The sequence below is a fragment of the Tauraco erythrolophus genome, chromosome 1 (genome assembly GCF_009769465.1).
Source record: "Tauraco erythrolophus isolate bTauEry1 chromosome 1, bTauEry1.pri, whole genome shotgun sequence".
Lineage (NCBI taxonomy): Eukaryota > Metazoa > Chordata > Aves > Musophagiformes > Musophagidae > Tauraco > Tauraco erythrolophus.
Genome location: NC_141465.1, coordinates 14,483,690 through 14,503,190, shown reverse-complemented (window position 1 = coordinate 14,503,190; position 19,501 = coordinate 14,483,690). Strand labels below are relative to the sequence as shown.

Sequence of the window (19,501 nt, the reverse complement as noted above, 5' to 3'; positions counted from 1 at the left end):
ACATGGTTTAGTGGTGGACTTGGCAGTGTTAGGTCCACATTTGGACTTGATGATCTTAAAGGTCTTTTCCAACCTAAATGTTTCCATGATTCTATGAATGAGTGCCCTTCACTGTGCATTATGTACATGAAGAAACCACGTCACAAACATGAAACTAAACCTAATGGATATCAAATATACCTACTTTTAATAACATAATTATAGGTATTATTTTCTATTTAAAACCCTTAAATCTCTGAGTAAGGTTCTTCTGTGGATTCTAGGTTTTTGCTAAAAAGGAAGACAACAATAAGAACATCTTATTTTGAAGCATTGATTAACATTAATTCAAGCTTATGAAAATTACTATTCCTTATCTTAGAAATTTAACTTACCTTTAAAATGTTTTGTCTAAAATATATTTAAAATGTTGCGCATAGATAATGCAAAGTGTTCTCCTTATGTAGCACATTTCTGTGCTCTTACCAGTCATGTATTTAAGTACAAATACTCTTAGCTGAATGCACTGATACATTTTGAAAGCATCACAACTTTAGAAGACTTCTTCATTTCTGCAATATTTGTTAGCTCTCAACTTACAACTGTGCAATTTAATACCTCTCAAATATTAAGTGCACTATCAAAGCATTTTATATGTATACATATATACATAACTTCGTGCCGATCTATCAATATATGGTAAATTTGACGACATTGCAGTTGTAAAAATATGCAAAGATTCTGTCAATAAGGTCTCTATTTTGTACATTTCAGCACTGTAAATGAGACTTGCAGCCATTAAACATTTATGACTATACTTGCTTCCAAAAAACGGTAAATTTATGATAATGTGGGAAACGTTGATACTGTGCATGAGTTTTACTCTAGACACAAATTTCATCTTAAGCAAATAAAAAGTCAAGGTACTATAAATTACTGAAAAAAACTACTGTAGTAAATAATTACAGAGCATATTAATAAACAAAACCATGAAACCTTTTTGAGTACTTTGGTCATGTATTTTTAAAATTTATTTTAAAAGCAGAAACAAAACTGATACGAGTCCACACACACAACACACATAACACTCGTTTCACATATGAGTTGAAAAACATTTCAGTTTCTCAAATTTTGTTACCACAGTAGTATTTAGCTTTATTTTTAATAAAGACTTCCATTAATTTGTTTTAGATAAGTGTTAAAATAAAAGGGTAATACATTTCTAGGAACTGAAGCTGTGAAAAAATAAGCCTGTGAAAGTAGAGCCTTTAAGCCAAAAAATTGACGTGGTAACATAGCCAAAAATAAGATTGAGATTGCACACAAACATTTATGCAATCCCCAACCACTTAACATTGGGTTTGTTGAAGTGAAAATGACTAAATTCTGAGAATAATCAAACTGAACCATGTTACACTATTCGAATACGATAGAAGTATTCACATGCTGACAGTCACATACAAATTGCTTCATCCTTACCCTAAATTAGCAAACTTGGAAAATTCCTCTCCACCCATTCCAAACTTAATATTCTTAAGACTAATTCTTACCCCCCCCCCCCCCAACATACTCTTTAAAAATCTTAATTCATAATTTCATTTTGATTAATACGGTAGATGTTTATTTGTGCAACTCATTGCCGTAAGGGGTATATGGCAAAAATTTCTAATGTCAAAGTGCTGAACATATACATCACATTGTTTTAACATCTACTACAATCATTTGGTAATACCATGTTATGGAAGACAGAGTGTAATAGAAAATCTCTAAGTACTGCTTCTTCAAAAAACTTTTGAATGGGGGTTTGATCCTTGCTGTAACTAAGTGGCAATTATTCTTATTTGATACACCATTACACAATATACCAATGGTTATCTCCAAGGTAAGAGAAAAAACAATTAAATAGGAATATATTCAATTGTAACTCTTCTTGTTTATTTATCACTTGTATGTGATTTTTTGATATGTAAAATCAACACATTACATGGAACTATTATATATTATTATAGTATTATATAAGACCTTAAGAATCTGGGGTTTCTTTAATTTTCAAGACAGTATTTTAGTATTACCGAGATTAAAAATTGCTGGAGCTTATCTGCATACTGGTTGATTCAGTTTTCCATTCAAATTGATGACTGAATTAGTGCAAAACTTTCACTCTGTGCAATTTTCTTGTACGTTGTAGTAGATGATACAATATTCAGCTCTATTTTTTCAACTGAATTTATTACCTATGCCAAACTCAGTTAACAAAACAAAGAAAACAACACGTACGAAAACTTTCAGACAATTCAAATAGCATTAATTTTGTATAAAATGTATTTATATTAAACTTTCCTTTCTACCTTCCCCTCCCTTCAGATTGCCAGAAGTATGAAATACGCATCTGGTAATGTAATCCCTAATAAGAGGTATTGCTACAGTAAGAGAAATGTAAGAGTCAAACACACTCTATTTGTATGCATTTGACTATCAGCTTTCTCATGTTTTCTAGGATTCATTTTATTGGTAGTAGGTATGCATGTCCACTCAAACTTTCAAACAATTTTATAAAAAGGTAGAAAAATATACTCAGTATTTGTTGCATAACCTTCCTATATTCACCCTATCACATATGAATCTTACAAAATGCTTTAGAATAATTTATTAGCTGCAAAAATACCAATGCAGCACCTGGAGAAAGGTCTTGGTGAGGATGTACAATCCAGTACTTTGAGATCTTGAAGGTATTTTTCTTCAGGTTTACAGCTATGTATTTTCACAAGTAAACCCAATAAACATTCAATATCATGTTCATATGAGCATCCAAATGACTTTTCTTGATCTCATGCTAAATCCTGAAGAAGAGCTGGTGATGTGAAAAGTAAATGACAAAGTCTGATCGACTAAGTACGATACAATGAACTCCATGTTTAATTATCACCAAGTTATTTTGCAACAAGTTGATAGTCTCATTTTTAAAAATTTCCTTCAAGGGCAAAAAATGTTTCTGATATAATTTTTTAATTGTGTTTTTTAAATGTTACTTGTGATCCAGTTAAGCAATGACATCATGGGTATCACTGTTGGGTCTTTGGCGTATAGTCAGCGGGGGCAGAGGCTTTCCATAGAAATCTGTATAAGAAATGCCAGACAAGAAAAACACATTAATCTGTCATTTACCGTCTCCTTTGCTTCAAGTTGTTTAAACAAGGTAAATTCTTGCTTCCTTAATGAAAGCTAGGTAGCCTGCACGTTTAGAGCTAATTTCTACCAGCAACTTTCAGGTATAGTGCTAATTAACGTCTGGAGGTGTATTGGCCAAAACCGGGTTTAATTACGTTTTATTATACATGAATCAGCTTTTGCAAGATCAAGCCCAAACGTAATCTGTAAACATGCCTAAAAATTGAAAATGAGACATCCAAAGTGTACAAATAACAACTGAAAAAAATAAGTATCAAAATTTGAATGTTGCTGTAGTCAAGCCTGCATTGCAATTAAGTTTTAAGTGACAGTAACGCTATGCAGCATCCAAAATTTTGGGACCATTTATGCATGGCATCTATCTCAAAAGCCATACTAACTTTCTAAAAGAACTATATTAAGAATTTTTAGATAAAGTGCATCATTTCCTTTTGTCAATAAAGGAGTTTAAACTCGTAAAATTGTTCACGGAAAAGTTAAGTACATCAGAAGAGAATAACAAATATTTCCAAACATTTGTAATTGATATAAAAGAAAAAACAAACATGCAGACTGGTACATGCAAAGCATTTCACAAGCAAAATAATGAAAGATGGTAAGATGAAACAGGTAGAAATCCAGAAAAATAAAAGCAGCTTTTTGAAGCACTCAAATCTCCATTTTGTTTATACAGACAATGTCCTCTCCAACAAAACCTTGATGGCCTGCCATCACAAAATTCAGCTTTAATAAATCACAATTTTCCAAGAAAAATATATCCCCACTTGTTCTACATATGCAAAAACTTGTGTTAAAATCGCATTCCTGAGCTAAAATCGACAAAAGCTAGCAAGCTGGATTACATTACTCTAAGAATGTGTGTACATGTCTGTAGGATCAAGGTTTTAGTTATCCTTACATTTAATCAGCAAAGTAACAACACTTTTATATTATTGTTGTAAATATTTTAATAGAGCTAATTCAGTGTTACAGCAGCATGTGAAAAGCAGCAAAACTGCAACAAATGCTTATAGGGTAAATGAAAACCTGTACAATGGATGTTTTTATTAGGCAGTTTCTTGAGGTCTGGCAGATGACTTTAGGACTGGCACACAATTTTACCTCCTATAATAAGAGAGGTTTATTATTCTTGCAAATGTATCCTCCAGTGACAATAAATAGATGCTCATTACCTAGCATTGTGCTAGCATCATTAACGTGACTAGAAAAATTGCAGTCTTTCAGTGAAAATAAGCATATAATTAAAGATTTATATAATTGACTCTGCTGCCTGTTAACTCTGCCTAAACATCCAATGCAATGTTCTCTGCTAAGAATGACACAAAAATGACTCAATATATATACCAAATAGCCTGCTTACCAACACTTAAATTTTTCAGATGGCATATTAAATCATTAAGGCAGATTTATGTCTCTGAGAACACCTAGCATTAAAACCCAGACCTTTGGAGGTTGTTTCAACCTCGCACTACACTAACTTTATATATTTCAGCAGTAAGGTCTACCACGTCTGTGATAATTCAAAAAAAAAAATTTTTAAGACACAAACAAAGGAATAACTGCTATCCTAACTGACAAAGACCTGTACTAGAATGCATATGAATACTGATAAACACCTGTTCCTATGTTTTTCCATGGACTGGCAGAAATCAACACTACAAAAAGTCATATCTGTTTTGAAGCTTAAGGGGATTGACTTCCATTGAGGAGCTATCAAATGCTTTATTGATAATGGTCTTGGACATAGACTTTGAGACTACTCCTGAAAATAACCTTTACGCATAACCAAGGCTCCTTAAACTTTTAAAAGCAGACTGCTAAATACTTTTTTTTCCCTTGCCCTTATGGACACTAACCATTTTACCTGGAGTCCTGACAAAAGCATCTACCATGCATCCTACTGGAATTGAGGTTTTTCACCCTGGTCTATATGAAGGTATGTGCTCATTTGCCCCATGTACAAAGACTTTGCAGTCACTTAGCCAATAACAGTTTGTCAAAGCAAATTCTTCAACAGAATGCAGTATTACTATAAGAAAAGGTGCACTTCAGAGAATCAAAAAAATCCACAGAAAAGAAAGCCTTATTAAAGTCCTAGCTAAAGGAAATAAAAATTTTAAAATTCTAAGCTTTCACTGCAAATTGTGCCTTCAAGCCATTTATATCAATTAATCATGAAACCAATAAGGAAACGCAGCCCTTTTATTTCACAAAGGTTGAGTGCCTGAAACACTTTTAAAACCACCTTTACAGTGAATTTTGGGTGAAGCTGGGGGAAAAAAGCCACATCTGATTTATTTCTCTGCTGAAGGGAGAGTCAAAAAGAAGGTGGTTTTCAGAAAGATGCAGTTCAGGGAATATTCTAAACAATGGGTCAAAGGTAGGCTCCACTGGTCTTAGGAAAACTCAAATGAGTTTCCAAGCAGGAGCAGGTTCTCCATCTGCAAAATATGTAAAAACTCATTGAAAAACACTGTTGCCTGACAGAAAACGGGCAAGGACAGATGGCGAGTTAAAATCAGTGCAAGATGGTAGTGTTAGGTTAATTGTTGAACTCAACGATCTTAAGGGTCCTTTCCAACCTAAATGATTCTATGGCTCTCAAATGGTCTGAGTGAGAAACCAAGTGCTTTAAGCAATGTAAGTAATTGATGCTCTTTGATATCAGGACCTAACTAAAGGTTTAACAATGCTCGACCATGTGTTTGATGAGCTTTTTTCATTTATAAATAGTGCTTTCCTAATAGACCTTTTCTTGCTTTCTGAGGATTTTCTGTATATATGTGGATCTTGTAAGTATCTCAAAATTCCTGAAAAAAAAAAAAAGAATCTCAGCAAGTTGCTGGCAATGCCTTGAATTCAGCCGCAAGGTCCTGAGCACTCCAAGTTTCCTCTGATCTCAATGGTTACATGTCTGGTCAAGAGATTGTTCCCCTGCCAACATCTTTTCCATCATGAGATTCTAAAATACTTTACTTATTATCCTTATTTTACAAATAGACTAAATTAACACAGATCTCAGGTTACTAACTTACACACCTGTGAATAGGGAACCTAGCTTAAGCATTTTTTTTTCTCTCTTTGTCCCACCCACGCTCATGCTACAAAATGCAACATCTCCCTTAGGCACAGATAAAAATTGAGTACCACCTCTTCCCTTTTTTCCCCTCCCTACCTCTTCATCTGGCTTTTCTTTCTTGACGCCTTCTCTCTATATGCCTTTAAAAAAAAGAGCAAGACGGTTTTAGGATTAAGACTACAAATTACATTTTATGCACATGAATTATGCTTCTGTGAAAAATGAGTATCTAGGTTTTAGAGATCTTAATTCTCCTTTAGGTGTCTTGTGATTCTTTGGCAGAGAAGCTCCATGTTCTGTTGCTTCAGACCTTCAGCAGATACGTCCACATAGTAGTACAATCAATTCAAGTCAGGGTTAAGCTCAATAATCACTACAGCCACACTGAGCTCCTTTATGAGTTCCTCAATTAATGTTTTCTTTGTTCAACCTGTTTAAGTGCTCCCATTGCTTTAGTTTGGTTATCCTCCTCTCATATTACTCTAGATGTCTTGATATTCACTTGGCTTTTCAAAATTTGAAAAATAAAAATGTAAGAAAAATGAAGAAATTATAATCTAAATCTGAGAAAAAGATGCAATATGAGCATATGAAAAACAATCTTCCGTGGTCTTCCAAAAATAGTCATTACTGAAGAGAGAAATCAAGCATCTGCCTACTACACCTTGACATTTCCAGTTATTAAACTTATTTCTCCTATCAGTTTGTGAACTTTCAGGGACACTGGCTCTTCAGATAAAGCAGCAGGTCCCAAGCTTTATCACTGACATCTCTCCTCGCAGACTAACAACCTAGTTTTCAGTTGGAAGTCTCACTACCTTCAGCAATCAATGTTGGGCTTTTCACCATAGCTAGGACTGCAGTCCCTCCTTTGAGTTGCTAACATAACGCACTTAATTCAGAGGCGCCCACACGTCTTTAGTTTTCCTTTACAAGAAAACGCCACCAAATAAATGACAAAAACCTGACAGACTATGCTTTTAAAACCACATGGAAACAGTAGCAGTGGGTAGAAGAAATTTTAGACTATCTCAAGACCAATGTGGAAACAAACAGGCAGCTTAGTGCAGAACCAGCCTGGATGTGAAAGAGCCACTATGAATGCCAAATGAATAAGCCCTCCTGGATCTCCGCAGTGTCCTCTCTGATGAGTACCTCAGACTTCCTCCTGTATCCAGATAACCCAGCTCCTGTCCCCATTGCATCAGATAACGATGAACTGTTTACATATGGACAATGGAAATATGCTTTGAAACCTTCATGTTGAATGCAATATGTGTTTGGACTCTTAAAGTAACTGGTCCTATTACTCCTTGTTATATGGCACATTATAATATTTAGTTGCATGCTGCTGTGCAAATAACTTCAGACCATACATAGCTTCTGATATCCCATGCCACTTTAAATTTCGTAAGGGAATCTGAGAGCACTTACTCTTTTTGGTGAAAAAAGAAATAAGACTTGAAGAATCAAAAAGATGCTTTCTGCTAAGCAAAAGGGTTAGCTTTTGGTCAATGAAAACTGGCATTAAGAAATTAAAAAAAGATGAAGAATAAAATGAATGTAGAAGTGAATGAGCAATGGAGAATGCTTTAAAAACGTACAAAACCTCAAATATTTTCAATTACCAGCATGATGTGTTTCACCAAGAGGCTCAAGTTTTCGAAGTCTATTAAGTTTGGGAGTTCCCCAGCCAACTAAAGGAAAACAAAGACAGTCAAAACATGCCACGACTGCACTTGATTCTGATGAAACGTACAGAAGCCAGTTCTCTTTTGGAGAAATTAAAGCATTTAGAGATGCCAAAAGTGTGTAATATATTGTATAGATGGTGAATAATGACTAATACTTTAAAAATAAACTGATTTACCCTTAAAAATATTGTTATTTTTAATCACTTTTTCATCAGTGAGTAGTCAAGTTTCTGACTTTTTTTTTGTGAAAAAAATAACATCTTCCCCCACGGAACAGATCAAATCAGTAGTGCTGAAAGTTCATACCATGAAGTGGGAAACGGCATCAAAGATTTCCTAGAGAAAATGCTTTAGTAGCGTATGTCTGTATGAAGACCATTCCAGTTTCATAATTCACAAATGGATATTTTAAAGGATTAATAACCACAAATTGATAAATCAATTATTGTTTGTTAGTACACTTACCTGGTGGAAGAGCTGGTGGTGGTGTAGGATTTTTGGGAACAGCGTCCTCTGAATTAACAGGTTCTACTCTGTGGCCCCTTTTTAATTTTGTTTTTTTATTTTTTTTCTTACTGTTATCTAGACCAAACAGAAATCAAGCATTACACATCAAGCAGTTATATTCAGGGAATATCTTAGATCATCTTCTAATACAATTGTTGGGGTGAGATACATCAGTGTTTTCAGTCCAAACTTATACACAAAATTATGTGAAATGTAAAATATACACAACATTTTGCTATAGAAAATAAACTGTGAGCATAAAATATATGCAAACTCTAGGTTATAACAAAGCAATTCAGCTTAGCTTGGTACTGATGGAAAGTGGACCACATATTTGATTATGATAAAAATGAACCTAGTTTCAGCTACAGTATGAGTCACACCAACAAATACACACTTTTTCAAAGCAGATTTTCCAATACAAAAACCTAATGGTGTATTTTTGTGTTTGCAATACACTAAGTTGACGTGTGGTATCATGAAAAATAATACAGACAGAGGGAAGAACTATGTGAAAAACATTAAATGACACACTAAAAGAAGCTGTTTACCCGAGTCAAGGCATTCTGAGGCTTGCTGCTCATTCTCTTCATGCTGCAAAAGCTGCGTAGTTGTAGAATTGCACGTTTCTTGTCTACTATCATTTGTGTTTTGGCTGCTGCTACTTGATAAATGCTGGGCATCCATTTGTTCCTGCTCTGTTTGTGATTTCAAGACCACTGTAGCCTTTTCAGTCTCCAACCTTTGCCGCTTCTTTTCCAATTGTTTTTCATTCTAACAAAAAGTATAAGAATTTTTTTTTTAACAACTTCTACCGCTGTAAACTGACTAAAAAGACAGGAAGGTTATTTTAAATGTCAAAATATTACTAAGATATTTTTATATCCCACATCTAGCATAGAAAATATTTTAAAATAGGTGAAGAAATTCAATTTCCAATATACTGTCCAGAGGAAGGAAAGGAATTTAAAAATAAAAATAAAAAAAAGGATTACCACCAAAATAAATTATCTTTAGGTTTATAGCCTGTTTTCTTGCTTCTTTGTTTTTGGTCATATGACAAAAAAAATGCTAGCTGTATAAACAACATCAACAGTCCTGAGCAAAAGGTTAGAAAAATCCTAATTTCTTCCTCTTCAATTATCTTTTTTTTTTTTTTAATGATTTAGTTAAAACAAAACACATGTGTACGGAGCTTAAGTATCCAGAAAGTGCCACCATGATTTGGACAAATACCAGTTGTGTCATACAGACTCAATGACGGGCTGTTTCACAGGTTCTATATCACTAAATCACCATCTCTGCAGTACTCGGAGCTATATCCTCCTCTTTTTACTCTGCACGAAGCTGACTTTACAAGATATAGCAATACGGATGCTTTTGTCCTGGAGAGAAGTAGATGTTTGAATGAATTACCGGAAAAGTCTCTGAGAGCTTACATGTTTTGTGAGGTTTTTATCAACTGAATAAAAAAATATGGTACAATAAATAAGAAGTACCTGAACTCTGAAACACAGGTTAAGGAAACTTTATATATTAGTATGCTTCTCGTATTTCAAAGCTAAGAAAACTTCTCCGTTGTCTGTTTTCAACAGAACACAGGCTATCCTTGGAAATCTAAATAGCTGAAGTAGTCAGGGAGATTTTCTGTGACTCACTACATCACTAAAACACTTTACAAGAAACTAATCAACCTTGAATATTTTCCACTCCTGAATATCCAATAGCTTAATCAGGAAATGCGTTCAGTCTGTGTCTACAAAACTTTTTGTCCCCAAATCAATAATAGGAGATTTTCTTAACATGAAAACATTGATTCAATGCACACAAAACAAGACTGCTAAGATTTAAAAAGCTAAATAAAATAATGCTGTGCATACAGACTTAGAATAATTCTTTTAAATGAACCATTTTTCTTATTACCTCTCGGACATTTGTTAGTGGTAGGTCTAACACGATCCAGATTTCCACATATTCTCATACCTCAGAGATTACAGCAGATATAGGCTGGAAGGGGTTTTCAGCGTTCCCAGGCTCAGGGTCTTCCTCATCAGGTACACTTCTGCCTTCTTCTCTTTCCCTTTGTTTTGTTGTGTTTATGATGTTGTTGTTTTGGAGGTTGTTTTTTTTTGGGGGGGGGGGGGAGGGAGGGGAGGGTAAGAGCAGAAGATGAACAAAGAATTATGAAGAAGCCATAAATTTTACATAACAGAGACTTATTAGGTCATCTAATTCACCCTCCAATTTATGTCAGCTGATTTTTACAATACGCTGCTGTATTTTGAAAAACATTCTACAGAAATCACAATGACAGGCTAACATCAATAAAGCACGAGTAGGTGTTCCGGCATAGGTAGAAACACACGCTGCTACGTGCCAGAATGTTGAATCAGCACTTCAGGAAGCAGAAGCAGTTTCTGAGGACAGGTATGTTACAGAATACATCTGTAACTGGAAAGTTTTGATTGTTCAACAGTATGCTGAAATTTTCATGCTGAAATTTTCACACTTGTAATCTTTTATAACAATTGATTCAAGGTATTCAATCATTTAGAAATAAAAATAGTAAAATCTACGTGGTGGGAAACCAGACTATCTAAAACTTATTCTTCTATTTTTAATACACCTCCATTTCTCCTAATTCTAGAATTTTCTTAATATATATAAGAGACAACTAGTACCAGACTATTCAGTTTATGTAGCAACAATTAGGGAATCATATTTGCTTCAACTAGGCTCAGAAAAGTTCAGAAAGACATGTAATGCTCGGTCTACTGTTGTTGCACCAGCACTAGTTATTTTTTATGTACCAGATCTCTGTGTAAGAATTATTAAATTACTATGTATTAAATAAGGTATCATTAATAAAGCATATGCTCATCAAATACTTTTCATCAATTGATTTGATGGTACTTGTGCACAGGAAGTCACTGTTACACCAACTTTACAGCTGCAAGTACTGAGAGAAGAAGTAACCCCATTGTTCAGAGGCACAGATGGGAATGACAAGGAGGTCACTGATCCACTTGTGAACCATGCCACTTGGAAGGAGGAGCCAGCGCTATGTTAAAACTTATTGGCACTACCTCTCTCTCTGGTTTTCCATTTGGAACAAGATGATTTCTACTCACATGGTGGAGGAAATGCACTTTAAGGAAACATTCAGGGAAACCAATCTAAACAAAAAGCAGTCTGGGGAATTATTAAAACACAGAATGAAACAGAATTACACTTGAATCAAGATTAACCTGTTCCTTACAGTAAGAAATCGACTTGATGCAAAACAGCAAAATGAGAGTTAATGCCATGTCTTACATCCAAGACAAAGCTACAGGCAAAACCAGCAGAAGTTACTGGTTAGCTTTCCTCCAAGACACAAGAAGTTCAGCAAAACTTTTAAGCCTTTAATCCAATTCAGACCTAATCAATTCTCCCAGTGAACAAATACAATCAAGATCACTGAGCAGGAACATAATATATGTAAAATATCAGTCAGTCAGTCCTCCTCGCTACACAGCATAAACCCAACACAATCCAACATGGTCAGAGGGTTTTGTCTACACAGAGACATCTGGCACACACTAACAGCACATAATTTTTTAATAAGTTTGTGAAATAAGAACAAAGACTGTGTCAAATTCCAGGTATTTAAAATGTGCTTAAGTAATTTACTTGCTGAAGTAAACCAAAGCAGCAAGAGTACAAGCCAAGATACTTCACAGTAGCTTCATAGTTACTTCTGACAGTAACTGAGACTCGCAAATCTCTGCATATATAGGGTAGACGAGCGGGGGGGGGGGACGGACACACACGACAGAGGTATTCAGCACATTTTTTAAGAATGCCCCAGTAAAATGATTCACATCAGTCTCTAACAGAAACCATGGTGGGCTGCTGATGACCGCAAAGGGCTTTGAAGGGAAGTAATAAATCACTTGTCCTGCTTCCCTTCCCTGCATCATCTTAAGTCTTTCCATGCCTCACCTGCTGGATATCCTGAAGTTGTGCTGATTAAAATTTCCCATCTAGTCTTTGATATTCACATGCGAGTTACGAAGTCTAACTTAAGAAAAGTTTATTTTAGAACACACTTGAAGGTAACTAAAGATTAAATGACAGGATTTATTTTTTAGGTTTGCCTCTTGTGAAGTTACATTAACAAGGCCAAATTTATTCCACAACTACCTTGCAATTCTCATTGACGGTGAATTTCCAGCACAGAGCCAATAAAACAAAGGTGATGATCCAGGCAAAAACTTGTAGGTCTTAAAGGTTCTAGCATTCAGGTCTGTACTTTAAGTATGGAGACTCTTGGATTGTAAGCTTTAAATCCTTGATAGCTTAGTTCCCACAAGGTCTATGTACAGGAATGAATCAAGTGTCTTAGAGAAAGGGAGGAAGGGGAGGTAGAAGAAGTTACAGAGATAATACCTTTCTTCTCGTATCCTTCTCACTCGCTCAGCTCGTTCTAGTTTCTTTTGTTCTTCATATGCTTTTTGTTCTGTAGTGTCTCTTTGGATGCGCTCATTTAAGGCATCAAAATCTTTTGCTATGATATGTAGAAGCCAGTATAAACCCTTTTTTATTGATTTATCAATTTTCTTCCCACAGCCCATGATAGCTGAGCAAGGTTCCTGTAAATAAAAAGAGAAGGAAGGGAAAATTATTTGCAGTTCAGATCGCATTCCTTGACTGAAAACAAGAAACCAACTAAACAATTACCATTTACTGTGAAGATTGCAAAACTCTGAGCAGTACGGGAAATTAATTTGCATTTAGGTATTCTATACATTTAGGTGGGTTTTTTTGCCAACCCACATTAGTTCTACCAAATTCCATTATTTCTAGTCCCGTTTCAAAAATACTAGAATACTGCACAGAAAAACATGTTTGCATGTCTATCTCTAGACATATATATACACACCTGTTACAACACACAGTTGTTATATATACACCTGCTATATATATTTACACACCTGTTTCTGTACACATCCACATATATGCATCTATATAGAAACATAATTTATCAACCCCAAATATGTATGTTCTGTTTTGCTGCTGGTTTATAAATAGTCCATGTTATATTTAACTAGTAAAATGGAAAAAACGAGATGCAAGAGAATCAGCTTAGCTTCAGTTCATGAAAGGAATGTTAGACTTGTTCATAAGCACCGAGGGGATAAATAAAATCCCGAGTGACTTTGTCAGAAAAACTGCCAAACCAATTCATTTTTTTTAGATGAGAACAGGTATTGTGCATAGGGGTGAAGCAAAATATTATGCATCTTGACTGGAGTAGAACTCTTGTCATGATATTCTCATCAGCAAGCTAGAGAAACATGATCTAGGCAAATTTATGGGAAGATGGGTGCAAAACCCATTGCTAAATTAATTTGGAATGCTTTATCTAGCTTGCATGCAACAACTCAAAAAAGTGGATTGACTGGAAGGATCAAGAAGAGCACAGTGAGAAAAATCAGACAAAATTGGTCATGAAAACACATCTGGTAAGAAAATACTGAAGGAACAAGAGTGGTTCTCTTGAGATGAAAAAGCTTCAAGGAGATATAATAATAGCCTTCAAAAACACAAGACATAACTGCAAACAGGAAAAGAATCATTTGCTCTTCATGTTCATTGTCAGGAGGACAAGTATAATGAGTTTGAATTGGAGCAAAAGAGATACGGCTTGATTCTGGCTTAGAACATGAAAAAGGACCACGTGACCTCTCAAGATCTCTTCAGAACTATTTTTCAGAATGTTTTGGAGCACTGTATGGGTCTTTAAACTGTTCTCTGAACAATAATTGAATAGATCCAGCTATGTATTTGACATGAAGAAATGATATTTCATACTGATTGTGTTCAGGATTTGTGTTCATGAATGAAGGAAGATTAAAAAGGACTAACTCTCCAATGTCAACACCTAAAAAATTCTCTGTGTTATCTCTCCATTTGACAAGCATTTAAATGACACCATAGTCAGATATGGTATGTGCGATTTACAACTGAAAAAAATACTTCTGACCTATTATGTCCCCCTGGAGTGCCAAATCTAGTTTGCATTTTAATATGTCCCTACTTTATCTAAATTAAGGTTCAAACATGAATGTTATTCACTATAGAACACTACAATACTCTCTAGCAGAACCTAATCAGGGCTAAGATGTATAGGCAATAATACCTTGTTTCTCTGAGAAAACGAAGATAAAACAATAGATGGTACTGGGGCAACTTTCTTCTTGGTTTGCGCTAAGATTACTGTTGCTGTATTTCAGTTACGAAATATAGAAATTTAGAAATATAGAACATATAGATACAAAAGAAAAATAGGAAAGTCATTCTCACAGACACTGTGAGACAAATGATCCCTTCCATTTTCTTTAATATTTGTGGAGAAATGTAAAGATCAAGAAGAAAACTAGTTAGAAGAGTAAGAACAAACCAAAGGTTTTTTGGTCCTTGCCTAATTTTATTTAAATCTTATTTCACAATGCCTCTGTTTAAATTCACCCCGTGAGTCTTCATATTGAAATAATTTGAGACCATGTTCACCTTTAATACGCCTAGTAAAGAAGCTGCCCATTGGAGTATGCAAGACTCTCACAGCTGCTTTCAGCTAAAATGACTCAGAGTACGCGATCTAGTTTCTTTGTTGATTACACCCAAGATATACATGGAGAACAAGAACAGCATTTTACTGGAACATGTCATAAATTAAGTAATTCTAAAGTACTGGAAAAATACACTAGAATCTTTGAGGTCTTTTATACTGATAATGCTGTACAAGAAAATATTTTTGTTACAAGTCCCTTGGAAAAAAAAAAAGGTGAACTTGCAATTTTCATGTTTATGATTGCTACATATGCATAGTGCAAAGTCTACTGACTGAAGAAAAGCACTTAAAGAATCAGGACATAATGAACATAGCTATGCCCTGCTATAACTCCACTTTCTAGAGAAAATAATAGCAACACGTATTACACTATGAACTTTGCAACTCTCCTTAGGGAATTAAAAGTCTTTTCTAAACTTTAAAATGCAAATACCATCTGGAACGGTTTTGCAAAATTGCCTTCTAATTTTGGTTAGTAACAGCATAACTCTTACTATCTTTTACAATATTTCTTATTGCAATTAGAAAAAGATGGTAAAATTAAAGACCACAAATAGTTAACTGGTTGATTAAACAAAGGCTTAGAGAAAACCTCAGGGAATACTGATTTGGATAAATTATCTGAAATATTGACCAATATTAAGTAGCTTTCGTGCAGATTCCTGGTTTTGGCTCCCCTTCGCCTTTTTTTTTTATGGTTTATTATTACTATTTTTTTAACGTGACTATGAATACTACCTCTGAAATGTAGCTGGTTTAGGACAAATATTACTAGCAACTAGCTCTAACAGTGTTCTTTAGTGACTACTGTGGTGGGAATTAGATGCCCTAGGAATTAGATTAAGTTCTTACTGTTTGCCAGATGGTGACTCAGACTAAATGATGATTTTAGCTATGAACAGAAATGAGACAAACATCATATCCAAAAAGCGATCCTTCCCGAATGTCAACGTAGGCAAATTCCATTTCCTGCTTCTTTTTAAAAAGATGGAATATTAAATTTGCTGTCCAATTAAACAAGTTTTAAACCACATCAGTAACTAATTATTCTTACCTGGTTTCGGAACGGACCAGCCAGTACATTTTGAGGATCCTTGCTAAAAGCAGAACGTCAAGGCGAACAGTAGAATTGCTTGCAGAACAGAGATATGTACTGTACCTTTGCTGGGATTGCAGGTGTTTAGTTTCAGTTTTACACCATGTGGCACAATCTCCTATCTTATTGCAAGCTTTACACATATATTAGAAAACGAAGCATCTTAAAATATACTTACAATTTGACATAGACACTTGTGTTCATTGACTAGCTTTTCCAGAGATAAGGACTCGATTACATCTGCTTCTGACAGAGCTCCTTCTCTGTCCTGTTTATTTGCCAGTCTAAGGAAGAGACCAAAAGAAACACTTAGCACCCTGACATGAGAGAGACTCTCAGATCTCCGCAAGTGAAGTTTTTGACAAAAGTAGGACGAAGAAGGGGAAGAAGGAGAAAGTAAAGAGAAACGCCTTGTTTCAGCTTTAATTCTTAATTGCTCTTTATACTTAATAAACATGTTAGTCCATGCACTATTTTCAGCAGATACTTACATTAAATATTTGCTAAGATGTTTAGTAATTATTTAATAATTATTAATAGATGAAGCAATTATATTTTAAAGCTAAGAAGACGGATGTAAAAAACTACTGTTCTACATCTGGAGCTACACAATACAATCCACTGGAATCTACGGATCAAGTTCAGAACTTTGCAACTTCCTAAACTATGCACATTTCCCCACATAATACTGCTTCATGACCAGCTCAGGTCTGCCTACTATCCAGAATTTCTCTCTGATGCCAAACAATTTTATATGTAATGTTTTGAACCTGCTCTTTGTAAGTAAAACTTCAAGCTCAGAGGGAGGAACTTGCAAGAATGGCTCTAAAAACGTACCTTATTATTAGAGGGAAGAAAAAAAAATAAAGGTGTATGAAACCCATAGCTTACAAAATAAGTATTCTGTAACATGAAGTGCCATCATTGTCTTATTTCTTAGAGATATGGTAGCAAAGAGGACTCAAGAAGATAAGATAAACATGTTAAGTTTTTGGGGAACTGTTGTTCTTGATCAGATTTGTCTTCCATACACTCTGTAACTGCATCCAACACTGCAGCTAATAATGTGTTTTTCAAAAGGCACAAACCAGATCTGATTTACCATCCAAAGAATGTGATTCATTATTTCACACTTTAATATCGACGTTCACCCTGAAGCAGAGGCTGTTGTGTTCCTTTCAACACTGTTATCAATAACTGCTACAAAGGCAGGAGGGCTGTCCAGAATTATTAACATCCTCAACGCTAAAGTTCTTCACCTCAGCAAACTCCTGGTGATACCATGTTCTAACCACACACAGAAATGAAAGTTACTTCCTTTTATCAAGACTAATTTTTTAATGTTTCACTGAAAACTCTACACATGAAATGAACCTGGAAAAGCTTCCAATCTAAAGCCCTAAAAGGTACATCGAAAACTACATGAAAGAAAAAGCACAGGTAATTGCCAAAACCTGTATGGAACCACCTCTCACAGAAGGGCAAAATCTTTTCCCTTATGGGGGTTTCTCTAGTCTCTCCAAGTAATAATTTTCATGAAACTCACAGGATTTGACTAGCCTCGAGACCTCAATTTCTTGATTAAAATGGATTTAAATCGGTCAACATCCAAGAAGGTAGGATGGATTAGTAAGGTAAGTTTACCTAAGTATTCAGGAATGTGTTAGCCAAGCAGATGTATTCTCTGAGAAGAAACTTTAAAAAGTAAACTTGCAGTCACATTGGTCAATGATTCTCTGAGTTCACTTAAAAGCAAAGTTTAATAACAAATGAAGAAATTTAGATAGAAATCCAAAATACAAATGTTAAACAGACAAACAAAAATAACAAAAAGAAACGCATATGAAATCATTCATGTTTCCTGAGGGTCTGAGAGTTCTAGAAGGAATAAACAAAACTTCACAAAAGGGGTCGAGTCAAAAAAGAGTTGTTCCTATCTTCCATAAAAACTTGTGACAATAAGATATACAGTCTTACGTCTCCCATTACCTGCTTTTAATTAAAAGCTAGTATGATAAAACTCTAGGAATAATGAAAATACATTAAATAATATTTTACAAGCGATAGACTACTCCTGTTCAAAGTTACTATTTTTCGGCATGAAAAAACTGGTACTGTTTGCTTTGAACCACCATCTATCATTCTAGAATATAAGCATACAATACAATCTTATTTTGCATTTTCTACAACACTAGTAATTCAAGCTAAGTGCAAAAGCTGCAAAAAGGAGTATTCCATAGCATTAGGGAACCTGAAAATTGCACTTGCCTTTCTCTAATAAAGGAATTCCACTAAAATAATGTTCTTCTGAAATTTAGCAACCCTTCTATTACATGAGAACTCTGATTCAACTTTCTGGGTAAAATCATAAATATTTGGCTTCCATGAATGCAATGGCAGATGGTTTTGTAACCAGACATCATAGCCTTTCTTCTGAAATGTCAAGTCATCATCATTAACTCAAATGGCTTTTAGGGAATGTTAGGCCAAAGCTCCTCCTCCTTTCTGGGAAGGAACAACTGTAAGAATTCACTCCGTAGTTAGTAGAAATTGCCAGCACTTCAGTTTAATGTAAGACCTTATTCCTTCCTGTTTTCCAGAATTGCAGTATGAGTGCCTCAATTCTTAATTATTTTACTCCCAAGAGAGTTTTTAGCTTCAAAGAGACATTAAAAAAAAGCTGTGTTGGATCTACAGCTCAAAAACCATTCCTTGTCACTATTAACCTCATGAACTATGATTCATTATCTAATCTTTCTTTTCAAGAAGACTTTATGAAGGAGACCATAGAAAGATGGCTTCTCAAGTGTCCATTCTCTCTCAGTCTTCATCAGTCTTAACTATTCGTGGTCCCAAAGGTTCACTTATTTATCATCATCTTCAGGACAAAAATCCCTACATCCTACTGCTAATCAAAGCTTTGCTGACTTGCCTGCAGAGCCAGAAAGAACATAAGGGTCTCCTCCCTGCCCCTCCTTGGATAATCCATTCCCATCTCTCAACAAAAAGAGCACTTCTACAGTACTTTGTATGATTTAGTGCAGAGATTCCCTAAATGTTGTTTGATGCGTATACAGAACCCATGACATCTTCAATAAGCTTATGATACTCTGGCACTATTCCTTCTCACCACCCAGCTAGAACAAGTAATGCCTTCTCAGTATTCAGGAATGAAAAAAAGGGAAAAAAAGGGAAAACCAAGAAAAACTTCCTAAACCAAGGAAAAACTGAATCAAAATTAAAGAAAGCTAGGGAAAGTAATTAAAAGATTGGAACCAATTATCTCCACTTTTTTTCCCCCCACATAACCTGTCTTTGTTACAGTCTGAAAATCCTACTGC

General features: G+C 34.9%; 1 protein-coding gene across 5 annotated transcripts in view; it reads right to left on the bottom strand.

Annotated features, from left to right (window-relative positions):
* Positions 1-1,554: 1,554 nt before the first annotated feature.
* ARL13B (ARF like GTPase 13B) overlaps positions 1,555-19,501 on the bottom strand; it is a 49,703-nt gene continuing 31,756 nt past the window's right edge. For 2 of the 5 annotated variants that reach the window (XM_086628965.1, XM_086629137.1), the window contains 7 exons: positions 16,339-16,444; positions 12,880-13,082; positions 10,432-10,528; positions 9,000-9,222; positions 8,407-8,523; positions 7,876-7,944; positions 1,555-3,096 (listed from right to left, as the gene is read on the bottom strand). In XM_086628965.1, coding sequence (XP_086485091.1) covers positions 3,020-3,096; positions 7,876-7,944; positions 8,407-8,523; positions 9,000-9,222; positions 10,432-10,528; positions 12,880-13,082; positions 16,339-16,444 — 892 coding nt within the window. In that variant the 3' untranslated portion in view covers positions 1,555-3,019. Of the gene's footprint in view, positions 3,097-5,951; positions 5,979-6,343; positions 6,388-7,875; positions 7,945-8,406; positions 8,524-8,999; positions 9,223-10,431; positions 10,529-12,879; positions 13,083-16,338; positions 16,445-19,501 lie in introns of those variants that run through there. The other 3 variants (XM_086629208.1, XM_086629284.1, XM_086629043.1) reach the window with 3 other exon arrangements.